Source organism: Buceros rhinoceros, unplaced genomic scaffold (assembly GCF_000710305.1).
Source record: "Buceros rhinoceros silvestris isolate BGI_N320 unplaced genomic scaffold, ASM71030v1 scaffold23543, whole genome shotgun sequence".
NCBI lineage: Eukaryota > Metazoa > Chordata > Aves > Bucerotiformes > Bucerotidae > Buceros > Buceros rhinoceros.
In genome coordinates, this window is record NW_010403341.1 from 726 (window position 1) to 14,641 (window position 13,916).

The following is a 13,916-nucleotide window of genomic DNA, read 5'->3' on the forward strand; positions in this document are numbered from 1 at the left end:
AGCGCTGTGATGGAGGCAAAGCACTATGCACTTCTCATGACCAAAACGGCAGGCTCCTTAGAAAAAGCTTTCTCTCGTGACAAAAATAGTTCATATTTGGATCCTGGCCTGAAGCCTGACAGATGAAGGACAGACGGGGTGTAAACCTGTGCAGGGACATCACACTGGTTGTCCATCTCGTGACTGCGCACGTGAGTAACCGCCTGCCTGGCGCAGGAATTGAATCAGCAAGATCTCAGGCACCGGTTTAGATGAAAGAGAGTGAAAGGTCAGCTTTGGGAAAATAAAAACGTAGCAAGATGCTTGCTTGCATGCTGCTCAAAAAACACGTCAGGCTATGGCTTTCAGGCTGGGCCTGTCTCTCCTCCTGGAGAGCAATGTGTTTTCTTCTATCAGTACTTGCCGGCTCTCAACCACATTTAAAACAGAATGGCTCGAGCAAATAGAAGTCTTTCATCTCCCCACTTCGGGTGAGATTAATTTTTTCCAGCTTTAGCTGCCTGACAGGGTTGTCTAGGCTCCCTTTAAAATCCACAGAAGAGAGTCACCTCTGGAAGGAAATTCAGTCCATGCAATGGCTGGTGTTTGGGATAGCTCGGAAAAATTGAGAGGAGCTTTACTGCCTCCATCAAGTGGAGAAGGAGCCTTGTGCAGTGCTTGAAGATTTGTGGTGCCTGGTATTCCGTAAAGCAGCAACAGCAGTCTGTGAAATGATCTAAGAAAAAGGCCTGGATGCAGAGAAGTTAAGGAAGCCATCCAGAAGGATTAGAGGAGCGCTGCAAATCAAGCAAACCTAAGCCAAATTTGGGGAGCGTGGCCAGGGCACTGAGGCAAGTTCTGTCACCTTCTGTTCAGCACCGGTGAGACTGTAGCTGGAATACCATGTGACGTTTTGGGTCCCCTTCTCTTCTCCCAGGCTAAGATGGAAGGTGGGAAACCAGAGAGGGGACAGCAGAGGCTACCATGATTGTCAGGGCCTGGGGGCACATGGCCTTTGAAAAGAAATGAAGGGAGCCGGGCTGGTTCAGCCTGCTGAAGGGGAGACGAGAGCCAGTCTAGGAGCAACCTACAACCACCTGAAGGGAGTTAGAGACCACAGAGGCAAACTCCTGTGGTGGTACAATTCCCCCGCCATGCATGGGCTGCTTGATACCGAATGTGACTCTCCTCTCTGGGTCACACGACGATACACTGGAGAAGTCAAATGCAGACTGCCACGGACACTGTACCAAAGCGTTAAGGTCCCCTTCTAATACTTCTGGCTCCTGCCGCCTCCATTCTCTGGGGACAATACTGACAATTACCTCCTGCAGAGGACCAGAGCATCGAGGCACCCCTTAGGCACACGTGGCTCCTACTCTCCTTCTTATCATCCTGGATGACCAGCTGACCTTCTTGCGACCTCATACACTTGTACTTGGTCGTGGCTCGAAGCAGGGGATACTAGGACCCCAAGATCCAGCAAATTCTGGGCACGCACAGACCAAAACATTACTTGAGTAACTTGAGTTGAGGCCGTAATGGAAAAGTACCTGACAAAAGTCAATTATCTCGGACCCTATAAATAGCGATCCAAAACGAGACCCTTTGAGCTCTCCTGGATCACAGGCGGCTACATCCAACATCTCCCCTGAGCTGGGACACCTCACAGGATCTTCTGCTAGCGAGGCTGACAGGAGGCCTGGGCGAGCACCACCTCCTCAAGACACAACCACCAGCCACTGAGTAATGCCAATGCACTGTGAGTATTTACTCTAAACTCAGATTTTGACTACGGGCTCCCATTTCTCTACCTATTTAGGTGTTTTGCTTTATACATCTACGGTGATGACAGCGGGCATATTTCACTGGATCCAAGTATTCCTGTTTGCCTGTATGTGTTCTGCATGTTTTGTGTTTATACATGTACACATATTTTGATTTAAGGTACCCTGTAGTGAGTCCGCATGTCATTCTCAAATCTATAATCAAGTTGCTGTTTTACTTTGCTAAATCAATTGCTAGTCCTTAATTGGTTAATCATAAAGAGCTGCTAAAAGTCAACTTTTTGATTTACCTTATACCAGCAACAAATCTCGAATTGCTGTCAAAACAAACCACGTTAAATAACTTTATCTGCGACAACTCCGCAGTGCCAAATAATGCACCAAGGTGCCACGGCCACACGCGGTGGTTTGGGCCATTCAGATTCTTCTCCTGCCAGGTGGTACAGCCCTGCGATGGGTCACACAGAGGTGGAGGATCTCCCTGTCCATGTAAGGTCCCACAACCCGGCTAGACCAAGCCACAGCTGACCTGATCTAGTGTGCAAACTGCTCCTACAATTTAGTGAACATTCACAGTTCGAGCGCATTTGTTAGCAAGTGAAAAACAAAATGGCAATACTGCAATACAAGCCCCTTAGCGGATTTGTACCAAATCCTCTTCATTAAGCATTATTTAGAGATTGGTGCACAGGGGCATGGTGCCAGTGACACCACACAGGAATGAATGGATGCACTTCCCTGCCTTTATCTGCACTTCGCACTCGACGTGTGCCACTAACTTAAACACCCAGAACTACAAAAAATGCTTTTGCCTTCAAGTATTCCAACGATGTAAATTTTCCTTGTGAAACAAGAATTCTCAAGCTAATTTCAACATTTTCTGCCAATATCCAGCAAAGTATGATGCAACCGTATCAGAGAACCACAGCAGCCGTGTTTTCATAGATGTGGGTTTTAAAAATGAAATGCCCCACTGACAACGTTTCACCAAGCCACTGGAGTTGCCAGCTTTTCTAACTATTTCAAAACACAGGGACTTTCCGGTCAAAGAAAGGCTCGACTGGAATTCTAATCACAGCATAAAGATGTGAAAAAATGACACATGAAGGCTTTCAGAAGGGTAAGTACATCACCGTGCTCTTGGACACTGAGGCTACAAATACTATCTATGGCAAAATGACTGACCTCACTATGTGGACAGCAGTGAGTGCATGGGCGTTTCTTTCATCATCTGAACCCTTCCCTCTATTTTTTACTGCTGTAGTGGTTTCAATTCTACACAAAAAGTTTGAGCATCTTGGACTCTCCACAGTTTCTACAAAATACCAGAGAGCTACTGAGCACCCTGAAGGCACTAACTCTTAATCCACTCCTCCAACATGGCTGGAGGGCCACTGAGCTTGTCATTAACCAGCTTAATATGTGCAGCCTCTACCCTCTCTCTTACTCCAGCTCATCAATGAAAAAGCCTGACCAGGCCCTCACACAAGGGTAAACGGAAGAGCAAGAGCCCGAGGCTACTTCATCCTGGTGGATGTGCTCCCTTTCATTTCCACTCCCTCTTGCCACCGAACCTCCCCTGGCCCTGCAGAGCTACGCCTGACCTGCACAAAGGCAACATGAACTCCAGGCAGTCCCTGAGCTGCAGATCATTTCCCTTCCTCCCTCTGATCGCAGAGAAATCTGTTTACAAGCCTAGCAAAAGCACACATAGCCCTGTAACAACTGCACATTCTGTTACTGGGAGGGAAACATGGACAAGAAGCACAGCGACGCATCATTTCATGGGTCAGATTCAATACTGTAATTTTGTACAAGCCAAAGCAGCAGCATCAAGGCTTTGTCAGGGTGTTTTCAAACAGGAAAATAACTAGAAGTAGATAAAAGTGATTTGTATCAGAATCGGACAAAAGCTGATAGCCACAGCCGAGGTAGATGGTTTTGGGGTTATTTTCCTTCTTTTAATCCAGACCACTCTTGTTCTTGGGTGTCTACTTCCTATGAGAATTTTGTTACTGGAAGTGACTTTTATAAGCAAACAGGTTATTTCTTGAACCAACTATCAAGATTTGGAGAAACTATGTAAGTCATAAGGGCTGTCAGTTTGGATCCAGGTGAAGAGATCCTAGTCGGCAGGAGGATAACGACGGTGGTGGTTGTAACAGCCAGGAGAGCAGAATAGGGGTAGGAGTGCTGTAGGGAATTAAAACACTAATTATTTGAGAAGATACAGGACATCAGGCTGTTCTCCCTGACAAGGTCTGCAGCCGTACTCTCCTGTTTACAGACACACGTGTGCATGACAGTGAGTACTGGAGTACATACACGCTTTTTACACCCTTCTGACGAGTCGCGTGCAGCAGTAAAACCCTCATCCTGGACCAAACCAACACTAACCATCTCTGTGCTGAAACGGAAATATCCTGTCACGACTCTGCAACAGTTCACCCAGCTGGCTTAACACTCCTCTTTCAGCACTCATACCGTCACCTCTGCGGTGAGCCTGAACCGAAGGAGTTCCTTTCGGCTTGTGTAAACGTAGTTCTTTACATGTTCTTTTATTCTCCTAGAGTCACAATTAACTGCTTTTGACAAAATTTTACACCAAGGAAACTGCTGCCTCTGTCCTTTTTCTCCCAGTGACAGCATGTTTATGTCCCATTTCATTTTTGCACACATTTCTCTACGTTGACACGTCGGAAACTGGGCTTGAGAAGTTAGGAAACTTCCTGCTTAGATCTGTACGCGGCACCTTCGCTGCCTGCCGGAGAGTTACAGCTTACAGCTGGTAAGCAAATTCCAAACAGATGGTTTAGCAAAAGCAAAGAGAAAGCCACAGGGCCTTTCCTCGATGTCAAGGAGATACCCTTCTGGAGATGCTGTCCCCAGACTACTTGACACAGCAAAATGGTTCCGTTTCAACCTCGTTCTCCACTAGTCACCTGCTCAGTGATTACCTACCAAGTTCCTGATCCTGGTGAAAAACTCCAGGTCCCAGCGCTCAAGACTGATCTTAGAAAGAAGGAGAGCTCCACACTGGTTTCCTGGAAAGAAGATTAAACAAGGGCCTCCCAGATGCTAACAAGTCACTCAACCCAAGAACCTCCACACTGGCCAAGCTCCAAAGAAGGAACCACCGATGAGGAGCAGCTTGAGAATGTCCACTTCCCGAGTCTCAGAGGAGAGTATTGTTTAACACACAGGAGGCTGGCTGGACTTAATTCAAGAGGAGAAGCCCTGTGTCCCTTCCTCACACAGAGTGAGCTCTCAGTCTGAGCACAAAGTAGACTTTTTTTCCTTCTACTGAATATCACCTCTTTTTGAGACAGCTGACACTTCAAACCTTAGTTTGGGTAGTCAAGAAACCAAGGAACACTAGTGATCACCTAGGCATTGCAACACTCAGTGGAGATTCGGTGGAGACCGAACTCCAAGAGCACTGGCCCGTGGGATTTAATAGATGGACCATTTTTACTTACGGCTCTCGTGGGCCACATGCCGTTCAAGCTGTTCACCTGCCCCTCCTGCCTTCTCTTGACAAAAAGTGTTTTCTCGTGCGAGAATCATTCACAGGCACATTTTAATGGTTGTAATCAAAACACAAAGAGGATTTCCAGAAGAGCCATTTCCAGCATGAAAAATTTCTCAGCTTAGCCTGAGATATTCCAAATTCTTAATCACAGACTCAAAGCCAGACAGTTTCCATCAACTATGCTGGCAAAACTGGAATTTATCCAACTACCCGGTGAGGAGCAAGCCGTACCAGGCATGAAGCAAAACGATCTCATTCTCAGACCCATCTCTCTGCTCTTAACTAGAAGAAGAAACAAAAGCCCGCTGTCCCGGGAGCTGGTACGGAAGTTTATTTTAAAAGAATTAAGCGGTGCAAAGCTGCTACAGACAGAGGCAGAACACTCCTGTGTCAGACTCTTAAAGAGCATTTAGCAGCAAGGCACATACTTCTGGACCAGACCCCTCCCCATACTGTGTAAAACACAGTGCAGAAAAAAGAACGGCACCCTGGGGAAAAGGGCTACTGCTTTCTAGGATTCATGGGGAGGAGATTGAGGTGGCAAAGAGCCTCCTAACATTTCTCAGCCCTTTAAGAGAAGCTGAATTTCTGCAGCTACTAATCTGTCTTTCCATTAGCCATCCCCATAGATAGGCGACAAGCAGCCATGAGTCCCAGAAGTAGAAAAGAAGTTTCATGTTCCACTCTCAGTTTTAAAGCCAGTTAGAAGCTTCAAAGCCAGTTTAAAGATGAAAATGTACAGTTAATTTTGTCACACTTCTTGTCCTAAGAGTGTAAGTGATTTAAAATAAAACCTGGAAGCCACACGTGCTCTCTTTGGTCCAGTGGGAGGTGATGATAATCTGCACACACTTGTAATAGCACCTGGGCTCTTACTTCATAAAATAAGCTTTGTGTGCTGTCCAGCTAAAAATCTGGCAAAAGAATTAATTCAAACTGGAAACAAATAACTTCATCTGTCCAGAATTAACCCTGATAGCGTGCCTAACATTTTAAATAATGCTCTCAAATGTAATACTATAAGGATTAACGTTCACTAAAAGGTAGGATTTCTACTGTGGTCACAAACACTACCTCATGAAACCAAGAACATCTCAGTTCTGCACACTTTACTTTTATAAAGACTCTGCATCTGTCAGATATAAAAACTGAAAAGGAACAGGAAAACATCAGGAGTCTGAAGCTGTGCAAGTGTAAAGTCCAATTAAGTACAGTTATTTCAAAGTGCTCTCTGTGTATTCTCTCATTCAAGGCAATCGACATACCACAAGGCCATTTTTTACACGCAGAAGCTCATTCCTACCAAACACAAGTCAATGCCTCACTGGCTATTGCAGCTCCAGAGTTAAGGGTATCATTTTTATTTTTATACAGTTAGGACTCGGTCAGCATCGATTCCATAATTAAATGCTGCTACAGGTCCTAAGGAAGAGCCCATCATTCCGTTCTGGGAACTGATCAGAATAATGTGAGCTGTATTTTCTTCAGTGAATACCATGCTACCAGTAAAGAAAAAAGCATTATTAAAGTATTGTTAATGCATTATTAAACTTGGGTTATCTCCTGAGGGAAAGGAACTGCTTCAGAGCTGCATTTCCACTGCCTGCTCTACTTGAACGCACATTACTTGTTTGTGGGTAACTACGAGTTCCTGCTCACTTCGTGGTCAGCAATTGTCTGTTCTCTCTTCTTACTAAGTGCGATACTGCTGTCGCTTCCTTTACTGAGACAATTCCCACTTTATAATCACATCTTCCTCCCACACTTCCCAATTATACTTCCCTAGCTTCTGTCCACACCAATTTCATAAGCAGTGGGTCTGTTACAGAGGTTTTCCAAAACCAACAATCTTCCTCTATTTCGTGCCCACAGCCCTTTGTCTGCCAAGCATCCAGCACGTTTTAACTACACGTATACTACTACTGGTCACGACTGTCTGCAACCACTTTGGGCTTTGGAGACATTTTTTGCAGTATGTTTTATTTTCACTATAATTATCTATAGTGTGTGTTGTCCTTCCAAACACTAGTTTAAAAATAACAAAGTATTAGTTAGGCCCAGGACATATAAGGCTGCAAGAAGTTCAGTGATGGCATTAATATGATTCATGCAGTTCCAGCAACCATACAGAAGACAAACAAATCAAGACTATGCACACAAAACTCAAGAGTATCTTTTGCTCCATGCCAGACATATTCGAGTGATTTTCTGCCTCTGCTTATACAACTATCCTCAACACCACACTCATTCTCAATTTTAGTCGGAGGACAGTAGGGCTCAAAGGGACCCACGGAGATAAAAATCAGAGTGATTAAGACTTTGCTTCCAATATGTCTTGGAGAGCTGGGAACAGAACAGACATTTTAAAGGAAACAAAACCCCACTTGATGCGACAGGCATTGCCTCCCTTCTCAGAAACGTGTTTTGCCTTCTTGTTGGGTCACTCTGAGCCGCTGTTTGCATTTGGCTGAGCCAGGCAGCTGCTGCCCGGAGGAGGCTACCCTGCAGCTGGCGCTTGCTGGCTGCTCCTCTTTGGCTTTTGCTCACCACACATCCAAGGTGTCTCACTCATTGCCTGGCTGCTTCTCTTCCCTCTTTGCTCAGCCTGCTTGCCGGGCCGCTGCCCCTCTGAGGCAGGCAGCCTTCTGTTTGTTACTCTTTAAAGCATGTTCTCACACAGGAACGCAACTTCGGTGTATTGCAGAGTAACAATGGTGAGAAATAATGAAGCAATCAGAGGTTTTGCTGAGAAATACTGTAAGACAGAAATTATTTTTAAAGAATGGCTGGCCTTTAGCTGCAAACCTAAAACAATTTCTTTTAAGCTGTCTGTTACTTAAACTTGGAGTTGGGCTGTTGTCGCGCAGACGTACTTTGATAACCCCAGGACTGAGGTAAGGCCATCTACAGACTAACACACAGTTTTAGACTTGGATTATTAAATTTCTCTCTGGAGGTTTTTGGTAAGCTCTTAGATGCTATCGAAGCAACATCTTGCCCAGCTGAGTATTCAGAAGACCACAGAGAAGCCTTCTCCCCACCACCTCCCAAGTGCCTTTGATAGTCACCTCTCCCTTGCTCCCCACCTACCAGAAATACTCCACACCAGGAAGGAGGACAGTCTGAGAAAGACCAAAAAGAAAGTTTGCTTCACTGTTTTCACAGGGACACCAGGGATTTGGGAGGAGAAAGTTCTCTCTGACAGGGAGAGAATCTAAAGTTTAGCCAGAAAAGAGGGAATTTGTAACAAAGAATGCAGCAGACTTCATTTTTGCTAGATACAACGTATTTTTAAACTGTAAAGTCAAAGGCAGCCATCATTTGACAGAGGCTGGCTTGCTGACCTTCAGGGCATGCTGATAGACAATCACATGTACTGTTTGCTTCCTCAAATTTTCCCAGGGAGGAAAACTTGGCCTTACAGAGAAGACAGGCTAAAGGGTGACCCCTGCTCTGAAAAGGACAGGCAATTTTATCACGGGTTCTATGCCCTGAGCCTCAGTTCTTTCAACACGTATTATTCTCAGCATCTGTATACAATCTAGGACAAGATCTTAAAACCCTGGGATCCTGGGATAAAGTCATTTTTTCCTCTGAATAGCTAAGGTCGGGCTCCCCAGGAGAAAGGGGAGTTTGTAAAAATCTTTCAAAAATCTGCATGTTAACTTGCAGCAGTTGCAAGCTCTCAGGACTCAAACATAAAATAACCACTGTGTCTTTAGGAGCAGGAGGACTATGGGAGTCTAATCAACGGATTCTATCCGAACGAAAGTCCAAATCATACATCCCAGTCCACAGAAGTCCACCAACAAAGTCAACAGCAGAAAACTTCATGCTCAGTAAAAACCATCTATTGTCAAGTGCAACAAAATAGGAGAAAATATGTTAGGACCGAATTTATGGCTCTGCAAAACCACCTGAAGCCAACTTCCTATAAAGCAGTTTTGCCTGCAGGATGTAGATGGCATCAGGAGTGCAGTGAATTGGAACCTGCCTCACTCATGAGCTCTGAATAAATTCAAACTATTACCGGAAGTGCCTGTGCAGCGGAGCAAACTATGGCTACGTTAGCATGTCAAAGCCAGGCATGGTGATCTTTTGCTGCCTCAAAGTAAGGTATCATCCCCCATACAATAAACACAGGTTTATTACCAACAAAAGCAAAACACAACCTAGATATTTTTATTTCTCACATGTTGAGTGTTCACACAAAGAAAGAATAAAAACTCTGATTTAAATTTGGGTTTTCACTTCAGTGAGAATTTGCTTGCAGAACCTGAGAAATCCTTCAATGTTCATTGCAGATGTTGGTTTGTAGGACCAGAAATTCAGGTCCATAATAATAGGTTTCCCTGATGCTCTATGGTTTGAGAGCCACAGCACTGAAGCAGAAATTTAGACAGTGAAATTCTGCTCCTGTTGAAGTTGGTAATGGCTTTGCCATTGATTTCCATGGGGCCAGCATCACTCTCACTCTCAGAAATAATAACCAGAATCGCCTTTTAATAACACCTGCTTTTTTTTATACAGCAATATACTGTAAGATACTGCATTAAATGTAATTGTCAAACTTTGATAGCAGGAGTCATTTGTGCTTTGAAACAAATAGAGAAGGTGGTGAGAGGAAATGCTAGTAGCCTTCTAAATTTCCCAAGCCAATCAAACTTTAAACCACGCTCTCCTTAAGAACAGTAATTACATTCTGACCCTAAAAAATGTCACTGTCCTTAATAAGCCTGCAGAGATGTCATCAAAAGGTCACCGAAAGAATGTTCCAGGATGGAGAAATCTACTGCTTAATCACTGTGAGTTGCAGGGACTCTGATCCTAACCATACAGGACCGGAACGATCTGCAGCAGCATTCACAGGCCAAAGTAAATTGGAATGGATTTGTTTTCTCCAATGATTTCCTTAATTACCTTTCAAATTAAGCCGGCCATTCAAGTGATTCTAGAAACAATCTCAAGGTCTGAATACCCCATGGCAAAACAGAAGCAAGCTCTGAGAGAGAACTGTTTGGGTGCTGGGCTTACAGGAGAGCAGCAGCGGTGGCCAGGCGTCCACCTCCCTGCAGACAGAGCCCCTTGTACCAACTACCCTGAATTTTGCAGCTGCACTCCACTGGGGTTTTAGAACTGATCAAGCAGATTCAGTATCACAGACAGTAAAGGGCAGAAATCAAAGGTTTTGGCAGAGCAACAACCTCTCCACCTGGAAAAACTGGAAGGAAGGTTCAATGCCAACTGGAGCCTCCAGGGTGCTCCAGCAGAGCTCAAACTGCCATACCCTTTCCACAGAAACATGACACCTTGTTCTCAGTACCACTGACCCCTCAGCACTGAACATTCTCCCTAAACCAACCCAAAACAGCCCAACTTAGAGGCAGGCTGCAAAAACGTAGCTTCTGAGAGCTGGAGCATTTAAGGACAGTGAAGGGCCCAGGTGTGTGTGTACATCACACCGGGAATGCCTGTCTTGTCACACTGCCAGGTGTCACATTTCTGCAATGCCAAACAATGGCTTCCTGAAAGTTAAGCAGCAAGGAAAAATAAAATTAACAAGCGAACACCTCAAGAAATAAATGGTGATGAGCCCTGCCTACGAGGGATGTTGGCCACTGAGGCCTGGCAGAGCTGGGAGACAATGCTGCCTCTGTTCCAGAATTCTTTACTCACTGTCAGTCACGTGCTGCTTCTTGTTTAAAAATGACATTACAGATTCCCCTGGCAAGAGCAGAAAATTTATTTCTCTAGACTCCCAGAGTGAAAGCCCAGCTTCTTATATGGACTCAGTTGATCCAAATACTACATGTTTCTCTCTCCTCCTTGCAAAATAATAATAATAAAAAACCAAACTCCAGCTGTAAATATGAAGATGTGCTGACGTGCAAGCCTTCCAAGGCAAGGGAAGAAACCGAAACTGGTGAATCATGAGAAAATCAGTCTTACAGGTACCAAGCATCACCAGGGGACGACACAGTGCACGTGAGCTGTGCTCCCCTACCTTGTTCCTTCAGAAGCCCTAGCCAAGTCCTGCTCTGAGAGACACAGACAGCCCTAGCAAATGCCATTTTCTAGAAAATCCAAGGAACTCAGCACAGCACCTGTAGCGCAAGTGAGAACATGCAGAAGACTGATATAAAAATGTGCTACCTTTCAGCACATGCACCCAGGAGAGACGCTGAATTATCCTGCACACAGAGCAGAAAGCATGTGGAAAAAGGATCCCAGAGACATCATGTGGGAGGGATCTCTAGTGATCCAGAATCCCACTCAGAGCAGGACCATCCAGCCCCTGGAACTCTTAACTGGATTACTCCTGTTCTTTTGTATACAGCTCTTAACAGCTTATGAAGTGCTTGGGATTGTCTGCATGGCAAAGAGTCACAGAGAACAAAACGTGTCACCTCCAGGCTTTCCTTCCTAACTTGGATAAGGAGCAAGCAAGGAGAGCGATGATCTGTCCTGTACACTGAGGAGAAAATCAGTGCCCCCTTTCAGCTCCTAATCATCAGTGAAAAGTGAATTGTGGTCCAAAGCCAATGAAATCGGCAGTCTCAGGAGAAGGTGAAAGGGCACCTCCCTGGCCGGGGCCCTGCTGATGGCACCCCTCGGGCTGTGAGGAGTCCTTTCTTCTGCACTCACAAAAGAATCCAAGCAAGTCATTTAGAAGTGCCTCAGGGCAGAGCTTGTCACTAGATCAGGTTTGCCCTGTTAAAATAATAAATGAGGTAATGCATTAAACTGCCTTCGATTTGAGGACATTTCATTCATAAACCAGAAATACCAACAGCTTTGCTACCAATTAAACTTCACAGACCGTTTAAAATGTCCCCACACCAAGCCCTGCAATAGAGCAGCGCCAACAGTGGGGATTCCATGGCACAAGACACGCTGTTTCCAAGGACGGCTCTGTAAGCTGACAACTTTCAGGTCATTAACCCGGCAGCATAAACAGAACCTATGCACCAGTACATGCATTCAGGTGGGCTCGGCCGGAGAGAAGAACTAGACACACACCGTTCTCCTTTTTGTGTGGAGTTCCCAGAAAAACTTCTATAATCAATTCTCCTTTCCCTTCTACTCATCCTCGGGATATGTGGAGCCTGGCGTTGGCTGTATTTGTGCTGCTTGCTGAAAGAACAGCAGAACATGCCAAGCGTTTAATAACAAAATTCCAGCCTTGTGACACAATCCAGTAATCCCAAGACTGGAAACTAACCTCATATTTCTACTCAGCATAAAACTCGAATGCTAACAAGAGCACCACTATTTTTATTTTGCCTGAACCTTTTCTAAAGATGTGTACCTCTCAAATTAAGGAAGTTACCCCAGATGGGGTCGAACACGGATGTGTTTCCTATGTACATACATGGCATCTACAGGTTGGTAGAATTATGACAACACAGAAAATGCTGAAATTTGTTATGCTCATCTGTGTGCTCTTACACAGAGTTGGTTGTAGCTGGATGAGCTGTTGTAGTTGCAACTGCTAGTCTCCCATTGCACTGGGACCCCTCTCGGGAGGTGGGGTCCTAGGAAAACTGTGGTTGGGAGGGAGCGTGTCCAAAACAACCTAGCATCACAACTGCGAAGTAGCGAGGCAGGAGGCTTAGCAAGTGAGGACCCCAGGTTCAGGCCAGGCCCAAATATGCGTTATAGACATATCTAAAGGCCTCATCAAGACCTCTGCAAAAGGGAGGAAATAAACTTGTCCACCTGCTGTTTCAACCACTGTTTGCCTTGATCACTTCCACCACCAGATCCCAAGCAGCTTCTCAAGAATGCAACTGTCCTGGCTTCAACACCACTCAGGCTTGCAGTACAGAAAGTGCCACCGAACACCTTGAATTCCTTTTAAAACAGCTTTTACTGTCACTAACTGCGCTGCAGATGTGAGGATGTGCCTGGCAAGGCTGTCGCGCAAGCCCATGCTGTGTCCCAGTGCAGACAGAAGAACTGCTCTTCTGTCTCAATTTACAAGTCACAAAAGTGCAGAATACCTGTGCCAGCGCAGAGCTCTGCACAGCTGCAATATGCGACACAAAACTGCACATGCAAGTATTTTTAGGGGACAATATAAATATCATTATGTTAAGCCAGCAGAAATAATTTGTGCATAGGGTACATTTATTCCCAGAAGCACAAAAGATTGATAAGCCTATTAAATAAATATTCATGTAATTGTTATGATTATCGGACTGCCACCATGCCTAAGTGTTTACCCACAGGGTTCATGCAATTTCGTGCTCTCTTGCCCTGGCACTACAGTGTTTTCTGTAAAACTTTCTTTCCATTCCTAACTGTGACAGGCATATACTGCAAAGACCATGATACGGCCGTATTCCTGTTAAGTATATACAGAAGCATCACTCAGGAAGAATCAAATTTAGCTTCGACCTTGACTAGGTCATCTTCTGTACGACAGGGAAAGACACTCGAGTGTTAGAAAGAGTCTTATGGATACACACGAACGGCCAGTATTTAACAACTACACTTACTCTGCGAAATGACACCACGTAGAACGTATCTTCCCTTCTGCGAATAGCTTCTAAAAAATCTTGGTAGCTCCTTGGAGAGGCGTAATACACTTGCAGCTCATTCCCTGAGTTCCTGCT

General features: G+C 45.1%; 1 protein-coding gene across 1 annotated transcript in view; it reads right to left on the bottom strand.

Moving 5' to 3' along the window:
• Positions 1-13,799: 13,799 nt before the first annotated feature.
• Positions 13,800-13,916, bottom strand: part of ATF6 (activating transcription factor 6) — a gene marked incomplete at its 3' end in the record, with an annotated part of 28,685 nt that continues 28,568 nt past the window's right edge. Inside the window, exon 12 of the mRNA XM_010132995.1 lies at positions 13,800-13,911. Within this exon, the coding sequence (XP_010131297.1) occupies positions 13,800-13,911 (112 nt within the window). The remainder of the gene's footprint in view (positions 13,912-13,916) is intronic.